Source organism: Diadema antillarum, unplaced genomic scaffold, assembly GCF_040938485.1.
Source record: "Diadema antillarum isolate AM-2024a unplaced genomic scaffold, OU_Dant_1.0 scf00000114, whole genome shotgun sequence".
Taxonomy (NCBI): Eukaryota; Metazoa; Echinodermata; class Echinoidea; order Diadematoida; family Diadematidae; genus Diadema; species Diadema antillarum.
Window position 1 is genome coordinate 1,859,782 of NW_027271003.1, and position 21,050 is coordinate 1,880,831.

General features: G+C 39.7%; 1 protein-coding gene across 1 annotated transcript in view; it reads left to right on the top strand.

Moving 5' to 3' along the window:
- The window catches only part of LOC139719781 (inositol polyphosphate 5-phosphatase OCRL-like), a 46,268-nt gene that overhangs the window by 21,015 nt on the left and 4,203 nt on the right, over nt 1-21,050 (top strand). Inside the window, exons 6-20 of the mRNA XM_071631165.1 lie at nt 4,381-4,476; nt 5,345-5,525; nt 7,749-7,871; nt 8,399-8,615; nt 10,069-10,185; nt 11,542-11,723; nt 14,289-14,400; nt 14,791-14,900; nt 15,731-15,866; nt 16,509-16,619; nt 17,229-17,394; nt 18,205-18,329; nt 19,050-19,160; nt 19,877-19,984; nt 20,925-21,009. Of these exons, the coding sequence (XP_071487266.1) occupies nt 4,381-4,476; nt 5,345-5,525; nt 7,749-7,871; nt 8,399-8,615; nt 10,069-10,185; nt 11,542-11,723; nt 14,289-14,400; nt 14,791-14,900; nt 15,731-15,866; nt 16,509-16,619; nt 17,229-17,394; nt 18,205-18,329; nt 19,050-19,160; nt 19,877-19,984; nt 20,925-21,009 (1,980 nt within the window). The remainder of the gene's footprint in view (nt 1-4,380; nt 4,477-5,344; nt 5,526-7,748; nt 7,872-8,398; nt 8,616-10,068; nt 10,186-11,541; nt 11,724-14,288; nt 14,401-14,790; nt 14,901-15,730; nt 15,867-16,508; nt 16,620-17,228; nt 17,395-18,204; nt 18,330-19,049; nt 19,161-19,876; nt 19,985-20,924; nt 21,010-21,050) is intronic.

Sequence of the window (21,050 nt, forward strand, 5' to 3'; positions counted from 1 at the left end):
CTTTATGGAGTCCATTGAATTTTGATAATGCACACACTGGCACCACAGGATCAATTGTTTATTAGTGTGGTCATTTGTGTTTGTATGAACTGTAATGAATCTGTGCCAGTGTTAGACTACATTAGATTTATACATCCAAAGCTTCAACTGCAGCATCTAAACAGAAAGTCTCTCACTAGTAAAGCACACAACATTTCAAAATAAAAAAGTCTTCTTAAAATTTGTATCAACCATGATAGATTCCTGTGATTTATGTACATCTATAAATAGGCAGATGATATTGTTAAAAGTCTAAATGTATGGTACAGGCAAAATGTCATGTGCTACTAAATGTGAGAATATTAGATTACAACATTGTCCTTTCCCAAACTAGCAATTACTTTCCCATATCTGTATCATTGTATTGTGTTTCGTCCTAGAGTTTTCTCCTAGAGCTTTCTGTACATCCACAGCTCCATATTTTTCTCTTGCTATTTCCCTACCCTTCCATGCACAGTCACACACACATGCATACATTTTTGTACAAGGCTTCCACCTGGATATATGATATTTTGCTCTAGGCAATTGGACATATTCCATTTTTTATGTCTGAAAAACATCCTTATATGTTTTATAGATTGATGAATTGAAATGTAAAAAACCATCAAATTAAGTATCTTAATTCAGATTAGTAAGTTTAAGATTTAGGTATCATGCAGAATATCGGTAAATACACAGTTATGTTTCAGAATATGGGTCAAAATTTTAGAGTTGTCCCAGTTTAATGGTGTGAAATGTATTGATGACTGCTCGGTAGCAAAACTTACAAATATCCTCAGTTGAAGCTGATTACAAGAACACACACACATGAACCAACAAAGCCTGAGCAAATGGATGTGCCTGCTGTGCTACATACGCTCTTCTTCACCTCACACAAGCATGCGCACATCCAAAGAAAGACCTTCCTTTGACAAGTCATACTACTGAGTGCATCCTGCAAGTTTTCACCCATTTGTTTTCCCCTTTACTCCTTCAGTGCATTTTGTTCTTGTTCCTATTCACAGAACTTGCTCATTTTGTTTTGTCTGTTGTGCATGCTGGTTGTATGTCCTTGTATTGGAATGTTCTTGCTTCACTGAGCTTCTGAATGCACCCTGCAAATAAATCACACTCATATGCAGCATATACTGGGATGATCCTATCTTAAAGAAAGGTCAAATATTTGAGTTATGGCCCTTTGCATCATGGATTTATGAGTTTGTGGTCTGTCTACTAGTAGTATGTGGACAAGGTTTTTAAAGACACATCTTCTTCCAGTATACTATGGTCCATGTTTTGTGATCACTACCACTTTTTATTCTTTGCAGAGTAGACATTGCCAGGGAACCTTTTGTTTGAAGATTATTTTGCTTCTTTCTTCTTCTTTTTTTCCTCCCTTTCATCATGCTCATTTGTTTGGAATTTTCCCCTGCAAAGTTGGACACACCCATATATTGAGTGTATTTTGCATGGATGTACCCATAGCTTCTGGTATATGTCGTAAAATCATACCACAGTCTGCAATTAAGAACATGCACATGTATGTAGGCCTACATGAGATAAATTGAAAGAGAGAAGAGTGCAAACAAGTTTTGATATGATGTTTCTCTCTGTTCTGCTATGTTGCTATTATTTATTCACATTGGACCTAACAGACGTGTCTGTAAATATATGGTTCAGAAAAACTGCTAATATCTCAATTTTGTCTTTTTCTGAAGCAGCCAAATTTTGACAGTAGGTAGAGAAGAGATTACTTTCCCAGCTAAAAGGCAAACTTTTTTAAGTATTTGATTCTGTCAACCCAAGTGACGCACATTTTGGTACAATTGTACATTACTACAAGAATCCGAATGTGTGACTTTTTGTGGGTTTTTAGTTTTGCGGTCACATTTGGTCCTACAGAGGGGAAATTTTGAGACTAGTCAGTGGTATAGTTGCTGTCTTGTTCCGTAGGGTGGGTTTGGGGATGAGGAATGGCTTAGTTTGTTTGGTGAGGAGACTTCAGGAAATGTGAGTGTGCATGCTATGCCAAGGTTCAGTGATTAAGATGCACATGTCTTTATTACGATGGGCCCTTGAGGTTTGTTTGGGTGGGGAATGTGTTCCCCCCCCCCCCACCTCTTCCACCCCCACCCCACCCTACACATACTGATGATAACAAGCAGATATTGATGTAATGCCATGGCATACTTGTTCCCACTTCATGAAACAGCTCAATACATATGCGATGTGATGTATATACAGTGTTAATGCTTTCTATGATATGCAGCTGGGCAACAACCAATCAGCTGAAAGCTCTTCAGTTGTTGCCTATGGCAACTGAATATGCGAGTTGTATCATACTATTAGGCTGAAAGGGTAATTGCAAAGCAAAATGAAATGAGTCCAGGGAGATGCTATCATTCCTATTGAGTCTATTGTCGAATCGTGCAAGATCATGCTGACATTGCTTGCATATTTGCACTTATCAGCTACACTACCGACTGATCATAGTCTGCTTGTGTATGACTGCCACCACACACAGTTATCAAGAGAGAGCTAGTAATTTTAACCCATTAACGATGAGTCCCGAGCATACTCAGGCAAATGCGTGTTTTTAGCAAAATCAGCCCTTCCTCAATGGGTTAATCTTCATGGAGATTAGTGGACAATGTGTCAGCAGTGGCTGGACCATGGGTTGCCACAAAGAACTTTGTGGATGACGTGTTGGGGGAGGGGGTTACTTGCAGAAGGTGGATTAACCAACTATACAAGACTAGAGGCTAAACATTATGGAGTGTGACCCATGCCAGTGTTGGAGGGTCAGCTCAGGGTCAAGTGACCTTTGGGAAAGGTGTGTTCATTTTTCTGTTCATAAGAAGTCTTCTTTATGACTGTGAATCAGAACTTGTCAAAACATTTCATCTGCCCTCTGGTTGGTGAGGTCCATTTTATGCAGATAGTTTGTGTTTTGTTCTGTTTTGTGTTGTGTTGGTTTTGTTTTGTTAAAACAAAAAAAAAACAAAAAAAAACATGTTTTTGCAAGAATGGCTTAGGATGATATACTGGAATGCAAAGAACAGTTCTAGTATGGACCTTTTCTTGTATTGTAATCCAGATACCTTTTCATCTCATTCCACTAGTTTCAAATATGTTATGCATTCTGTAAAGACAGGTTCGCATGTGAAGATCAAGTTGGATTTTGTTGTGTGTTTGTGTGACACTACACATCACATTGATATGATTGTATCATCACAGATCTGTTATCCTGGGATTATCAGAGCCAAAACAGAGCATTGTACACAGTGTGCGTACGGGTCGTGAATCGTTACTTAAAAGAAATTCCTTACATGTTATTCACTCTGCTCCGTGTTTTCACTGTTCTGTTTTGTTGCCATGTTTTATCAGTTTTCTATGTCAATAATACATGCTCTTCTTGCTTAATTTTTTTTTTTTTTTATAATGGCTGTATGCTGTTACATGTTCTTGATATTTTTTCACGACCTATGCTTGTCTGTTAACATGTATATTATGCTGCATGTACATCTTCTTTATTGCACATATTTTATCTGATCTTACATATTTTGCATGTACATGTATCTTCTTTGCTTGCATGTTTTGTCATGTATATTATGCTGCATGCTTCATGTAAAGTAACGCCAAGGCTGCCTTTAATTTCTGCCATGATGACTTTAGGTCAAGAATTATTCCATTGTCACCTCTTATAGCACAATCATTTACATAAAGATGTACAACATCTTTCTAGCATGAATTCTAATCTATTGAAAATTATATGGTCTACAGCTCTCCGTTGTGATGCCCTTGTATGAAGAAAGTCTTTCACTGTCACTCCATTTATGGATTTTTTTTTTAAAATCCCAAAACTTTGTATCTACCTTCAAAGTAGTTGGTCATTCAAGCTACCAGCTTTTCAGACATATAGCAACCTTCTTGTAATCCAGCTTCATTATCATACTCTAAGCTAGTGATTTGAATGAAATCTTTCAAAAGTTTTTTACCACACCAAACTTCTGAAACAGCAAGTGATGATTGAAGTCAAGCCACTAGGGAGGGGTGTGACTTCCAAGCCTGTTAATTTCAGATACGGGTGAATTCCCAGTCAGGTCACCCACATGTAATGGGCAATGTTAGACCTGCCTAAAAAAAAAATTACATACTTTTGGAAGCGTTGAAGCCCATCTATGTAGATGAACAACAGAGTGCATGAGGTCAGACTTGCTAGTGAAGGTTGTGGCTTTCAGGCCTGACCACTTTGGAGGTGGATGACTTTTCACTTAGATCACAAGCTTTAGCGGGTGGTGCTAGAGATTCATAAAAACTGGTGACACTCTCAAGACAATGTGCTATCAACTTTCTCTATAGCTTGGCACGTGTCACAGGACTATGGGAATAACGAGGGGTCGTCATCGTCTTCGACATCATCCTCATCATCATCCTCATCATCATCTTCGACATCTAGTAAGTAGCAACAAGGCGGTGCTCTATGCTTTGTCTCCTGTAGATGCTGTGTTTCCACCTCTCTCTGTCTCTCTCACTTGTCCTGTGTCACACAAAGCATTGTGGGCAGCATCAATATCTGTTAGTGGGACTACATAAATCTTCTTCTCCTTTCTGTCTCAGCTACTGCCTCGCAGTTATTTGGGCATAGATTGTCATCAAATGTTCTGTCCTGTGGTTTTCCTGTGCTTCAGAGCCTTGTGTATGGCAGCTTCCAATCCAAATGCAACTTTTTCTGCAAACTGGCAGATTCATTCCATGTTGAAAAGACCATATTTCAAGAAAATCTAGCAAGAGCAAGGGGGAAAAAAACAACTTTAAGAAGTGATGTTTTCTTGAGGGAGCTTCAATAGTAGACACAGCTGGTAAGTCAGAGTCTAGGGCATAAAGGTATTTGATCATTCATCTTTTCATGTTTGTGCATGGTTATTTTGTGTTACCAATTGGTGATTTATCCAAAGCTGGTCTCAATTCAGTGAAACAGATTCACACCTTATCTCAAGATTTGCAATTTTCACATCCACTGACAGCAAAATTTTGTGATAAATGTATAGAGCAAGATCAGTTTGGCTCTGAATGCCTTCATCATTATACACCTGTGACATCAAAGATTTGTGATACACCATCCCAGATGGTATTCTACATTCAAGATAGTAACAAACTGAATGTTTTTACATGCTACCTTAATTACTAGTGAGTTGATCTATCTTGTGCGTAGTGACACATACCATACTGTTATGAGTCTATAGTTGTGTGACGTGAGTCGAGATTCAGAATTAGATGTGCACTTTCGTGGCGCCTGCCCACATTCTTCTACTCTCTCACCAAGGTGTAGACAAAGTCGGAGTGACGCCAGGGTTCGAGGACAACTTTGCCGGCATGGTGCTCAACAGCAACGGCGGCATGCTCATTCAAGACGACCATTTCCAGGAGCCGACGAATAGTACATTCTACACCGACCTGGATGGGCACAAATTCCAGGAGACGACATCAAAGTCGTCGTTACTGACGTAAGAAAATTTTGCTTTTCCTCCCATCATGATGATGTTAAGATTTGTTATGGATCTATGAAAGAAGTTTATTCATAAATAATTGTTACAATTGTAGCTGTAGGCACTGGATAAAGAGTGTCGAGATTAAGTGATGTATTCAAATTTATGGATATTTTTTCCTCTAGAGGAGCAGGTAACAAGCTGTTCCATCTGCCTGTAGATACCAAGTGCATTTTGATACTTGTCATCCAGTTTGCCTGTACAAATATTAGTTTTTGCTATATCATCAGGTGAGAATGAGAACGATTGTTCAGTCGCCACTAAACCAATTGGCCCGAATTCACGAAGGTGGTACAAAATGAAACCATGGTTTAAACCATGGACAAAAACCATGGAGCGCCAAGTGTCGCATGGAATTATTTCGTTAGCGAAATTGTCATTTCGTGGACGGAATGTTCATTTTAGTTACAAAATGTTGTCATTTCGTTACAAAATAATCATTTCATCGACGCAATGACTGATTTCGTACCGAAATATTCCATGCGACACTTGAGGCTCCATGGTTTTTGTCCATGATTTAAATCACGGTTTCATTTGTACCACCTTCGTGAATTCGGGCCATTGTGTTTGAGATAACTGAACGCCCTTCTCATTCTCAACCGACGATATGGTGGACAAGAGTGGGGCAAGCTATGTGGTTGTCATGAAGAACCTGTGAAACCTATGAAAGGTACATGTCGGCATCGAATTTGAATTTGGTGGTGAAGTAGTCTTGCTGTGGTGGCAGAACCAGGAGTCCCCAAATGAAGCCATCCCAGGATTCACAGCAGGAGCCACATCTGGTGATTCACATGGAGTATTACAATCTGCATTCATCATAAATCCATTCATAGATATGGGGGGGGGGGGGAGGGGTTTGTGGCATGGCGGATTAAAACACTTGACTTTCGGTCCAAGATCCAAATCCCATCTAATGCTTACACATACGTCCTTGAACAAGATATTTATACCCACCATGTCCCTCTCAACCCAGGTATGTGAACAGGTACCTCAAAACGACTAGGGTAGTGATTTACAAGGCAGGGCCCTCTGATGGAGCAGTGGCAACATGCTACCTTTGATAAAGAAGACCATGCTCATATTTGTCATCACACCCTGTTCACTTGATATACCAGGGTTCCGTTTCATAAAACTTGTTATCAGTGACAACTGCCACATTTCTGTGACAAAGTTGCTCTCAGCCAATCAGATGCAAGGATTTCAGTAGCTTATACCCTATTCTAACTGGGCTATTTGAGACCAAGTTTTTACGGGGGGGGGGGGGGGGGGTCAATTTGTAAATTTTGCCTGTACATAGAGCCGGATGTCAACTACAAGATTATATGGTCATACAATAGAAAAAATTTGATTTTATATTTTTTGATAAATTAATTATGCAAATTTACGCATGAAATCATATTTTCACCTATAACTCCATTAAAAAGATTGAAGGATTGCTAAATTTTTATGTCAGAGTTCCTCAAGACATATCGAACAATTTTCTTATAAAAAAATAGCGCAATCAAAATCAGTTTCTTTTGTTTTGTATTGTTTTGTTAATTTCTTGTGTATTTTATTGTTTTTTCGACCTTTCCTTTTCTATTGTTTTTTGGCCAAAATTTGTTGCAGGCACTTTTCCAAGCTGATCTACATTAGAATTGATTAATTTCAATGGTTAAAAGTTGAAATAATCTAATTTATATCATTTAAACAAAAAAACACAATTTGCATTGGATTTGCACACAAAATCATGAATTTGAGCTGTTTTGGGGTTGACATGCATATGCAAAACAATGCGTAACTTCAGAACGGTGTACCCGGACATCGCAAATTTGGTCTCAAAATATGCGGGAGACTTCAATGAAAAAAGTCATGAAACGCCACGGCAAAATCTTTGCGCGTTGCGGAATCGTGGCGCGAAATGTTGGGGGGGGGGGGTCAATTTGACCCCCCAGTTAGAATAGGGTTAAAACAACTATGACAACTTGTCCGTGATACCAAGTTTTATGAAAAGGGCCCCAGGGCCCCGTTTTATGAAGAGTTATGATTGATTATATAGTTGATTTCTATCACTAGTCTATGGCAGCCTGTGTGTAAGGGAAATTTATTATCAGTTATATCTGTAGATAAAATGGGGCCCTGCTTTAACCCCTTCCCCCACCACACCCATGTTACTTCTCCCTCTCTCAATCTCTACCCCAGGAGTTCAAACCCAGAGATAGACAAGCAGGGCTATGCCTCCATCAAACCCTTCAAGCCTGCAGGAATCCGGGAAGAGATTCTGAAGAGGAGAGAGGACGAGTACACCTTTCCTCATGATTTCAGGTAGGTGGTGTGATTCAACAGATCCATGAAGGCCATCGGATGGAAACAATCCTATTTTCTCTTCAAAGATCAAAAATTTGAAATCTTGAATTCATCTTCTTCCAATTTCAACGACGGAAACATTTTGTAACCTGAAGCTCTTTAGATATTGTGAAACGTGGTAATGTTGCTTGATGGGTTAAATTGACCTATATATTCTATTTCTATGCACAGTCTTTTGCACATTTAACTGAATCTTAACTTCAAAGCTGATTTTCTCAATGCAGTGTGTATTTGGTAGCCACCTTTTCGACTGTTTATCAAATGTTTATGTGGAGGTATTTAAAATTCATGTGAGAGAAATGATACATGTATGTCTTTAGAAAATGTGGGATATGGTCTGGAATGTTCAGAAATGCTGAAAGTACAAGACCTATGCCAGGCTGTTTTATGAATCTGACATGGTAAGAGGCCACATGCATGTTTAATTGTAAACTGCAAATCTCTATCCAGTTAAGCCTTTGTCATCCCCAAAATCATCCTCCTAGGGTGTTTGTCGGCACGTGGAATGTCAACGGCAAGGGGGCGACGGAGGACCTGCGGCATTGGCTGGCTGCCGATCCCCGACCCCCAGACATGTACGCCATTGGGTTCCAGGAGCTGGATCTGAGCAAGGAGGCGTTCCTCTTCAACGACTCCATCAGGGAGGAGGAGTGGCATAAGAGGGTCGTCATGTGCCTCCACCAAGACGGGATCTACGTCAAGGTAATGTCCCCCAAGCTTCCAGCCCCTTGGACAGAACATAAAATTAAGGTCCCATGTGTGAGATCTACAACCCACACTGTCTTGTAAAAGATCTCGCCTTGTTCATTGAGGGGGCAGGGTGTATACTAGCCTGTGGAAGTGGTCCGCCCTAAGTATTGTACGTACATACTATACAACTTGACCCCATGGAAGACCAGCTAGTGCAGCTGAATATGGGCTATCCAGCCATCTTGTCAGATAGAAAATGACAAGAGAAAAACAAAACAAAACAAAATGAGCCCCTTCTCTATTGACTCTCGGAATTATTACACTTTCAGACCAATACCCTTTTAGTCCATATTAAAGGTAGGGGATACCTTTTACAGAACTCCCAAAATGCAGCAAAACATTAAATTTGAACCTCACGGGACTTGTTTAGGCTACTGCTAAGAAATTTGAAAGTCAACAGTTATCTACAATTTGAATAATGCACAAAACTCAACTACTCACTAGTTCTATGTGTCAGCCACACTCAAGCCTTTTTGTTGCAGTCTTCTGTATTTTTCTTATCTATAAACACAAATCTAAAAGTATGAGAGCTGATGTAATAACATATAGAGTGTGTGGCAAGAATGTATATAGAAATGTTTGTACGTTTTGATGAACTTTATTCACAAAATATACATGATGGACACACATGCAGTGCATGGGTCTGCAAAGGTAGCCTAGTAATGTACTGGAATTTACGGTGAGCCCCGAAAAGAATTCAATTCAAAATCTAACGGTCAATAAAAATGTACTAAATGTTAGCTTCCACTTTCAATACTTTATGGGAGTTTCTAAAATGATGCTCTCCTAAACATACCACTGTGTTTATACAACTCTTCATTTAAGGCATGCAAATGGGATTCCCTACCTTTAAACTTGTATCCACTTTGATAATCGTTCCTGATGAATCAATTATGCATATTACTCTACACATATGTTTGTACTACATCATCCTCCAGTACATTATCTAATTGAGCTGTGCAACACATTGTCGGCTGAGGCATTAACACTGAACAAAATTTAAGTATACCCCTAATGACATTCAATTTGCCAACATTTAGCTACACACGCATTCTGACGCTCACAGATAGAATTAGAATTCACTGTTGCAATGTAACATTTTCTGACGACATAAATACATCTGTAATGAGGCAACAAGCTGTCCGCATACAAACAAAAAGGAGTTGTCATCTAGAATAGTTCCTATCCCAATGCATCAATTTGACATGCAATTTCACTTTCACGATGCTGATGCCATATGCCATATATGGATCATGCTCAATGGTACTTGAGCAGGACTAAACCCGAATAAAAACTAACAGTGTTATTTCAAGTGTTGTGGTGGTTTTGGTGTTCACGGCACTGTGCTTGCCATTGCGTTTGTACTGATTTCATTTTGACCTTTCACCTTTGATGGTCCCATCAGATCAAACTGATCCGTCTCGTGGGCATGATGCTGCTTGTATTCATTTTGGAGAGGCACTTTCCCTACATTGACGACGTCATCGCGGAAACTGTGGGCACAGGCATTATGGGTAAAATGGTGAGTTTAGATGTACTTATAGTAGAGAAACATCAGGTCTGAACTCCAGGATTTATAACCACTTATATCAGAAATATCTCCCCCACCCCCTTTACCCCAGACAACATTAAAAGAGCTCTGTAAGTGTGCTATCACTATTGTCAAGTATTATCATCATGTGAGATGAAAATGATGAAAAATAAAACTTCAGAGCATATAATTTTTCTTTGTGTGTGTGTGTGTGTGTGTGTATGTGTGTGTGTGTGTGTGTGTGTCATTTTGTGTTATGTGTGTGTGTTTTAAAGAAAGAGGAGAGAGAGAAAAAAAAAAATTGGGACCCTATACAACAAATAATTTGCCCCAGACAATACTAACATAAAACAAACAATATAAATCTTTTGTGTTATTCTTATTTGTTTCAATGCGTTGTGTTATGTGATGATATGAGGAGTAGTGATTTCTTAGAGTGTTAATCGTTAGTTGATGGAAACTCGAATTTGATGAGAGATTTGCGCAATCTGGGGTTTGTTTGTTTTTGTGTGTGTGCATGGTAAAATTACATCACAATAGTTTTATTATAAAAAATTAGTCACCAAGTGACTCCTATTTACCCGTTACATATAATTTGTAATGGTTTTGTCATATTTTCATAGTTTCTTTAATAAAGCTGAATTAGAGAGTTCGCTCTTCACACAATGATTCCTGTCTATGCCTGCTTGTTGTGAGGAGAAATGTAAATATTAATGAGATGGGAGGGGAAAACTTAAAATGCATATTCATATTTAAGGAGATGTGCAAAAACGCAGTGAACAATTTGCAATGAGTGTTTGGAGGCTCAGTGGACTGTGGTCACAAGTTGACATCACGCATACTGCTTGCCTGCATCAGCCAATTAAAAATTCAGAGGCATTGGTGATCAGGTGATTGCTTTTCCAAAAAAAGTCCTCGTGCCCTTAAAAGGGGGAAATGCCGTTTTTATCATCAAACTTTGCATCGTTGATTTGATACACATAATATTAGATCATACACTTATAATCTTTTAATATAGTCCTTATTGAAGAAATAAAAAGAAGAAGAAAACAAAACTGCTTGTGATATATATGGACTGTGCAGTGGTAATAAACACAGGCATGAATACTGTACATTATGATGGCTGTTGTGAGCTGTCTGTAATTAAAGGAGTTCAGTATTGTTTCTTTCCCGTGCATTTCATTTCTCTTTTTAAATCATCATCATCAGGTATTGGTGCCTGATGTAGGAATTGGACTCTCTGCTCTGAGGCAACCTCAGGGTGACAAGAAAACACTGAGGAGCAATATTTCTTCTTTGATTAACCTCTGAAGATGTGACTGTACCTTTAAACTCCTTTCCTTCCAGGGTAACAAGGGAGCTGTGGCGGTGAGGTTCAACTTCCACAACACCTCCTTCTGCTTCATCAACTCGCATCTCGCGGCCCACATGGAGGAGTTCGAGAGGCGTAACCAGGACTACCACGACATCTGCGCCCGCATGAAGTTCGAGCGGGAGAACCGCCAGCCCCTGGGCGTTATGCAGCACGAGTGAGTTGCCATGGCAACACCATCTCCCCTCTCTTTCATGGCCTCATGAATGTCGCCCTCGTTATGTCAATGCTCCATCTCTGTGCTTCGTCGCTCAAATATTCATGACAGGCATTAGGCTTGCCACCTGCTCTCAGGAGTTTTCATGCATTTTTTTTTTCCTTTACATTTCCCCTAGTCTTTTTCATTAAAGCAACAAGAACTCAGGTGTTTCTAAAGTGATAGCTGTGGCATGATTACAAGGATGATATCAAAAAGAACCAGGGGTATGGAAGCATGAAAGTGCTTTCAACTAGAAGATACCATCACATTGCATTATTGTCACACAGACCTCAAACTGTTAAGTGAATAAGCTTCAGTTGATTAGAGTGAGTTTGATCAATTGGGCAGATAGCATAACGTGACCGTGATGTGAATTTTGTCTGGTATTTACCACAGACCATGTCATTCATATTGTCAGTCGTGTGATATCGATATACTTGTTGTACCACAATCACCAGGAATGACTGATGTGTTTCTTTGTCTTCTTTTCATTGTTGTTGCTGTCGTTGTCGCCATCATTGCCATCGTCATCATCATCATTGTCAAATGTATTATTTCGTATTTGTACTCTTATTGTTAGTTAAAATCCTAACCCAGGATGAAAGTGCAATGTGAATTCTGCTTTCTTCCAGTCGCATTTAATCTCTACAGACCAGAGATGGCTTCTGTTCAGTAAGCGTCAATGCAGTACATATTTTAGTATACCATATCTCCCCCCCCCCCAAGAAAAAAAAAAAAAATTATAACGAGACCCTCCACAGTGATAGCTTTAAAAATAGTGAATCAATCCAAATACAATTTCAGGGTAATATAATTTATTGCCCACATCTTCCAGAAAACCTCATCCAATTTGCTTCAGTGGTCAAAGAGAAATGAGGAGTTTTGTAGAGCATGTCAGGAATCCCTTCCCTCCAAGTTCTGTCCATTATGTTCACACATTGATATGCAGTTTCGAGCATCAAGTGCTAAACTTAGAAGAATCAGACTCATGACATGCTTTAAAATAATCCACATTTCTCTGTGACCACTTAACCAAATTGAATGTTTTTTTATGCCTCCGCCACGAAGTGGTGCCGGAGGCATTATGTTTTCGGGTTGTCCATCCGTCCGTATGTACGTCCGTACGTCCGTCCGCATTCATTTACGCGATAACTTGAGTAATATTGACTGGAATTTTACCAAACTTGGTCCAAGTATAAAGTATGATGGGGCAATTACTTGATTAGATTTTGGGTGAAATCGACCAAAGGTCAAAGGTCAAGGTCAAATCATGAAATTGTATCTGTATACGCGATAACTCCAGACTGGATCACGCAAATTTTACCAAACTTTGTCCGAGGATAATGTATGGTGGGACAATTACTTGACTGATTTTTGAGTGAAATCGGACAGAGGTCAAAGGTCAAAGATCAAGGTCAAATCCTAAAATTTATCTGTTTATGTGATAAATCAAAACTGGATGGAGCAGCTTTCCCCAATCTTGGTCCAAGGATGATTTATGATGGGGCAATCAGTTGAGTAGATTTTAGTGACATTGGCAAGAGGTCAAAGGTCAAAAGGTCAAGGTCAAATGCTAAAAATGTTGCTATTTCCCCCATATCCATGCCATGCCCAAAGGTATTTTCTTGAAACTTAGTGTAGACATATACTATTGCATAAAGATTCTCCAGAGAGAGTTTCATGTCAAGGTCAAAGGTCAAAAGGTTAAAGGTTAAGGTGAAAATGTTACAATTTTACTTTTCTCGCAGGTGGTTCAATGTATCTTCATGGAACTTGGTACATATGCATGTACTGACTAGCAGGGATTATCTAGGGAATATAGGGGTCATGGGTCAATAGTCAGGGGGTCAAAGGTCATGGTCAACTCCTCAATATTTTACTATTTCCCTCATAAACTAGTATGTATATGCAATGCTTGCATTATCATTTTTAAAATTCAATATACAATATGTACATGTATTACCTAATGGAGATTCTCTTGGAAATTTCCTGCCAGAGGGTCAAAGGTTAAGGGTCAAAGCAAGGCTTTAATGCAAAAAAAAAATCTATTTGGCACTGTTATTACACTCTTTCTTCATACCTTTAAAATTACCCAATGCATAAACTTATAAAGGGTCAGTCAGAAGTTAAGTAAAAATCCTCAATTCCCCAAATACATGTACCTGAACTCTTTCATAGACAATTATAGCAAACCTAGTTCAAGGAAAGTGAACATTCAAGATATTTCTGACAAACCTGTCATTTCAATATTTTGCCAGTTATGTGAAACTGTCATCACACATTGTAAAGACATTGTACTATACACCTATTGGAGAATCATGCATTATGGCGGAGGCATCAGTCGCCATAGCGACATTTCCAGTTTTTTTCTGCCAGATAGAGCTAAGATGTTGCATTTTAAGACCCTGAAGTAGCATATAGACAGTTTAATCATATTGGGAGTTATCAATGCAAAAATCTGATCGTAATTTTTTGGGGGACATACTGTAGAGTGATCAATGCCGCTCATGCTCTCTGTTGCAGTGTTGTCATCTGGATGGGGGACCTGAACTACCGCATCAGCGACATTCCAGTAGAATCAGTCAAGATGCTAGTGGAAAAGAATTCATACAAAGAGCTGCTGATGCAAGATCAGGTAAGGAGAAAAGGGATGGTTTTGCTTTCATCCACGTCTGTGTGAAATACTGTTTACTGTGCTTTGCATTTGTGTGAAATGATGGACTGCACGTTCGCAACTGTTGAAATTTATGAACAAAATATTTGCATAGACAAGGCCCTAAGAAAGATAATAGCACACCACTGGAAGGTGATGCAGAATGGAACATGCACATGATGGACAACGGCTTTGAACTGCAAATGTGTGAATTCCTGCTGGAGGATTTTAGTTGCATAGCAAATTGTAGACCTTTTGTCATACATGCCCTCTTTGAGCAATTACTAGGGGAGTAGTAATGTAGTGTTATGTGTGTTCTTCTCTCAACCAAACTTGACATTTTTTTTTTTTCTATCCACCCCTGTCCTGAAGCTAAACAGACAGCGGGAATACCAGAGAGTCTTTGCAGGCTTTCAGGAGGGGCCCATAGGATTCAGACCCACCTACAAGTACAACTCGGGATCAGATGAGTGGGACAACAGGTAAGGGACTCCGGAGCTGCTTTGCCTTTTTAATGGTGTCATCCAGGAACAGAAAAAAAAAAAAAAAATCAAGACATACACAAAAGGATAAGAGGTAGTACTCCATGGGGGGGGGGGGGGGGGGGGATGAATAAGAGTTACTTTGTGAAATATTGTAATTGCATTAGAACTCCCCTCATTGAGATGTGTCAGGGCAGTTTAGTTTATTTGTGTGTGTGTGTGTATTTTTTTGTCAGTTTGTTTTGTTTTTTCAAGCATGGAGCTCCAAAAGCAAGAAGAACGAGGGAGAAACCTGGGTCCTTTCTTTGCATTCAATTTCAAGAAGAAACAACAACACAACTACAAATCAACTTTTCTACCTAAGGAGAAAAGTCTAAAGTTTTCATTCTAAAGAAACTGGCGTGAGAGCTCAATTTCTTCAAGGATTGTTGATAAGTTGAGGAATGTTCAGTCTGTTTCCCTGACTCACTAATGTCTTCTTGTGCTTTCTCAGCCATGACAAACTTTCATATAAGGTTTTAAAAAAATCATCAACAGCAATAGAGAGAGAGAAAAAAAAGAAAAGACTTGTGTTGGACGTAGGAAGAGTCTGTACATACAAGTTGTACATTGTATGTAGATCTGCATCATAACATGTTATAGAATTTGTAAGCTCTGCAGATACTTTGAAGCATCTGGCATTTGTTGTGAAACAATGCTTTAAACCATACAATTGATGAGTTGGTGTGCTCATTCAGGAGAATTTAGACGGACAAATATAAGAAGTGTTTTGATAAGTTGTCATGTAATTTTGTATAAAACATAAACATTATATCCTTGTTCCAATCCAGTGAGAAACAGCGTGTGCCTGCCTGGTGTGATCGCATCCTTCACCGTGGCGACCGCATCGCCCAGAAGGTCTACCGGAGTCACATGAAGCTGAAGCTGAGTGACCACAAACCCGTCAGCGCCCTCTATGATATAGGGGTGAGAACTTGGGAGATTTGTTTTTTCCCTTGTAACATCTATTTCCTATCGTACAGTTAAAAAATGGAATGCAATACTATGAGGATTCAAATTCTGTATGGAGGTTGAATGGTACAAGTATACATTTGATTTATACTTTTTGGCTGAGTGCAGACCTCCCAACCATTCTGAATTTGGAGGAAAGAGTCAGAATTTTGTCCATTCCCAACTGTTTGTTTTGATAGGTGTTTCCTATTTTTCTTGATAATTTTACTACACAATCCTATGGGAATTGCCCTTTCCTACTTCTGAGCCAGATCATCCCTATTTTTAGTCAGAAAGGTTGGGAGGTCTAGTGAATGTATGCAGATTTCATTGTGAAGGAATCTCATAGATTAGATAATTTGGGGATTTTTTTTTCTTTTTTTTTCATCCATGTATCACCTATCATGTAGTTTCCGCTGGACTACCAAATAATTTGTGAAATGCTCATCAGGTGGAGCAAGCTGATGTTTAGTAATTCACTGATGTTGTACTCTTTTATGTGCTTGAAAAAGCTTTGTCTGATAATAGTAAAAGCAATTCTTTTATAACTGTAGAATATTTGGTAGTATCAATTTGATGAATACAAATATGATTTACTCCTCTTTCCTTGTGCTGCAGGTGAAAGTTGTGGACGAGAAGAAATTCAGGGAAGTGGTGGAGGAGGAGATACGAAAACTGGACAAGCAGGAGAATGAGGCCCTGCCTCAAGTCACCCTTGGGAGGAATGAGGTGAGTTTTCTCTCTCTACCATACCTTGTCTGTCAATTATCTGTTCCTCTTCTTGTCATGAGAAGAAATGTCCTTAGGAATTAAGATATTCAGAATATTTGTGCCCATCAAGCATCATATTTCTTTGAGAAAAACCACAACTAATGTTATCTGTCTTCTACTGATGCCAGTATAAGTGTGAGTCAGGCCATATCTGTTTAGTTTGCTGCCCTCTGTATCACACCACCAAAGATCAGATAATGAAACTATCTACAGTTGAGAATGATAATGGCATTAAGGTGTCACTAACACTATGATGGCTTTAGTGACAACTTAATGCCCTTATCATTCTCAACCGATGCTATCAAGCTTTTCCTAACATTTCATTTGATAATTGCCTAATCACATTTCAAGATGTTACCTAATATGTTTCAAAGAACAGTGTGTAAATGTGCCGCCGCCATCTTCCAATATCTTTGCGTGTGGTGCTCAGTCAAACACCCAAAATGTCAAAGTAGTTAAATAGAATATCCTGTGTACCGTTTGCAGTCATCCAGTCTGACATGACATTGGTGACTTGTCACATCTTCCTTTTCTTTTCTTCTTCTGCATCTCGTTGCCATGGTGAAGTTGAACCTTGGTGAGCTGCGCTTCATGGAGGAGATGGTCGAGATGGTGGAGGTGGCCAACACGGGACAGGTCAACACGCTGATTGAGTTTGTGGCCAAGCTGGATGACAAGTCGCCGTGCAAGCCCTGGCTCAAGGTGGAGCCCCAGTCTACGTTCATGATGCCAGGTAGGCTGGTCAGCTCCTCCGGGGGGATGCTCTGCCTTATTGACCTTAAAGGCACTGTTTACTTGAACCTTGAACCTTGAAGTAGTAATCCCTTTCAGCAGTTCCTTGAAACTATCCCGGGATGGTAGAAGTGTCGTGCGTCAGTGAGAGGTGACATGGTGAACAGGATGATTTTAAATGTCACTAATGTACAATAAAAGTGACGGTGCATAGTGCTAGTAAAAAAAACATGCATCTTTTCTTAGAGCATGTGTGACCCAACAGGAGGCTGCATCACTCGGATGACTGGAAGAGCAGCCTCTCTGAATGTTAATGGGTTGGTAATTGTGACCACTAAAAGGAAACTGTTAGACATAGGAGAATTTAAGGGATCTGTCAGGTTAAACAAATTTGTTATGTGCTTGGCCTTTCTGTCACCTGTGCAGGATGTTTCTTTTATGATGTTATGTGAAATTTCTTTATCATACTAATGTCTAAATGGTTATTACTTTCTCATCACTAATGTTATGCAATCACCCTTTGTGTTTGGTATTGTGCAGTGATGTCCTGAAGTTTTTTTCTTGTGGATGTATCCATCTCTTTCCATGATCAATGTGTTAGCTTGATTCATGGATGGACACGGATTGCTTATCATGGAAAAATTTGGTGGTAGGAAATCATTGGGGTCACATTGTGTTGTATCTATGTGTATGAGCAATGAAAATTAATGCAGGCAGTGCTCTGTGGTTGTTCAGAAGACTGCATTGATCTTAAATGGGCCATTCTTTAGCTGCTTCCTCTGACACTGTAATTTCCTTTTTTTCCCCACAGGAGACATGGTGGAGGTCAAGGTTACAGCATACATCGACAAGACAACGGCGTCAGCGTTCAACACCGGCCACGACAAAGCCGAGGACATACTGATTCTTCACCTGGAGAACGGCAAAGATTACTATATATCCTTTACAGCATGAAGTACCTGCTGCCTTTTGTCAGCTGATGTCTGTGCAATTTCATAGGTGTATTTGTAAATTTTTGCTCAGTTCTCTACCTGGATCTACTCTAGCGTTATGCAGTACCTTGGTAACTTTGGCCATCAAAATTCAACAGTCAAAAGAAAAAAAGAAAAAGAGGTTTCTTGGAAGATGTTGAGAGATTTCTTATGTGGTAGCAATCTGTAGAAACCATGTTGATTGTCGTGATTGCGATTTCCTATCATAGGTATTTATAAGTAGAACTAACTGAAAAAAAAAAATATTTTTTTATTCTTGTGCCCACTAGGATGCATTGCATATGTCTTATGTTTTTCTAAGCCAGTGTTGGAATCAAAAGTTTACATCTTAATGGGGACGTTTTCTGAAGTAATTACATCACAAATTGTAGTGTTGTCATCTACATTGTAAGGAGGGCAACATATGGAATTAAATAAAACTTCAAGAACTAATGGCTTTTGCAGGATGGTAAGGTTTTCCTCGGATGTCAATGACTGCTTCAGTAGTCTTTCTGCATTTAGTCAATCCATTATGTGTTTTGGGAAACTTCCCCTTTTTATCGTTGAAAGTCAGCATGTGTAACGGGGACTACAATTGTGTGCTACTGAAACTGTTCCAAGGTGTATGTTTAGAGCTCAGGAAGCAAAATTCCACTTGTTATGACATCCTTGACCACATGATCACATCACAGTAAGTGGTAGCTATCGGCCAAGCTGCTTCGGGGCGTCCATCGAGGCGCTGGTCAAGATGCACGAGCCCATCAGTGAGATGACCATGCAGGAAGTGGTGGACCTGGTGAGTTGAATGGTCAAGCTATAGGGGTCATCACAACCTTGCTGTTGGTTATTGCGTGTACAATGTATTTCAGAGATTGGATTACTGTTTAATTTAAATGATTTGAAATGATTTGATTTAAATTGATTTGTTTCATGTGACCACCAAGGAAGTAGTGAATGCTTGTATGCAAACAGCCATGGCTATAAGTCACTTTTGAATGACTAGGCAGAGAGGATTGAGTGCCTTGCCGAGGGAGACAACCGCGGCAGCCAGGGGATTTGAACCTGGGACCTTGTGATTGATAGTCCATGGGTGCATTTGAGTAGTGCTCTAAAGGGAACCAAAGTGAACTGAACCCAAAGAGATTTTTCTCCTCCCCACCACTAGAGGGCGGACTCTACAATGGGGTCAGTGATTTCATGGGGGCTGCCATTGACCCACTTAGTAATGGTGGACTTTGTGTACTGAAGAAACATTTTTATAGCCCGTATTATGCGAACTTTTGAACTTTTACGCGAGTACGCACTTCATGATTTGGCTGCTCCTCGGTTGCTCATTTTCCTTATGGACCAGAAAATATGAAAGACTCCCATCTTTCATCTTACCAGCAGTAGCCGTATGGTTTTGCTTTTGACAAAAATGCTGGTGTTTTACCTGCACAGCGCTGCTTGCATTGGGTACTCTATAATTAATCCCCCCCCCCCTTTCTTTCTTTCTTTTTCTCGGTGTGCCAGGAACAAAATGCCAAGGTAAAGGAGAGTGCTGCAGACTTCAAGAGTTATGACATTCCAAAGGAGATTTGGATGCTGGTAGATTACCTCTTCAGGAACGGCATTCAACAGGTGAGGGCGCCGTTTGGATCAGTGATTCTTCTCTTTGAGTTGCAACATTATTGAAGATGGACATATCTTACTTGATGACTGCAAGTATCATGTGACTCATTCAGTGGTTTTAAATCAATCCTGTGTTCAATAAATTTGATGCTGCTACTACCTTACCGATGGTAAGATCCCAGATGAGTTAGAAAATCCTCATGCTAGACAGACAAGAATGTGTGATGTGTGAGGCAAAGTTTATTTGATTACTGTATATGCTGAATATTTCGCGAGGTTTTTATTTTTCATGAATTTTGCAGGTCAGGTGCTATTCGCAAAATTAAAGACACCCGAAAATGTTGACTCTGATCACACTATAAATGTGACGTACGAGTATACATTTCGTTGTTTGGTACCAGACTCCACGATGCAAAATCGTCGGAAGTTCCGATTTGCGAAAATGTAGACTCGCTAAATATATGGCGTATACAGTATCTTATCAAAGACTCTACCAAAAATTCTTCATATTTGGTGAAAAGATATCTGAGCTATTTATATCATGTATTTATCTAATATGCATTGTTTTTATTACAGTTGTGCTTCGTACATTTTATTTTCAAATGTGTATTTTACATGTATGTACATGTGTATGTGTAACCATATGTAATGTTGTGATGTGAATGCTCTTTCTCTGTCTCTCCTGTATTCACCCATCTCCCCTCCTCCTTGCGTTTCTTCTTCTTTATCTATTTCTCATTTATCTCTCACACAACTATCTCTCATTGTTCCTTTTTCTACCTGCCAATGCTATCTTCCTACCTTTCATCTACAACTCTCTATCTCTTTTTCTCTCTGACTCTGTATCGATCTCATTCTCCCCCTTACGTACCTCTCCCACCTCTTCACCTCCCCTCCCACCCCCCCCCCCCCCCTCGCCTCTCCTGTGCTCGTCTTACCCCTTCAACAGGAGAACCTGTTTAGCCAGGAGGGTCTACATGCAGAGGTGCTGGCCATCAGGGACTTCCTGGATACGGGCTTCCCAGAGGAGATTCGTATCCTTTCCACCACTAGGGGGCGCTGCTCACCTACACCC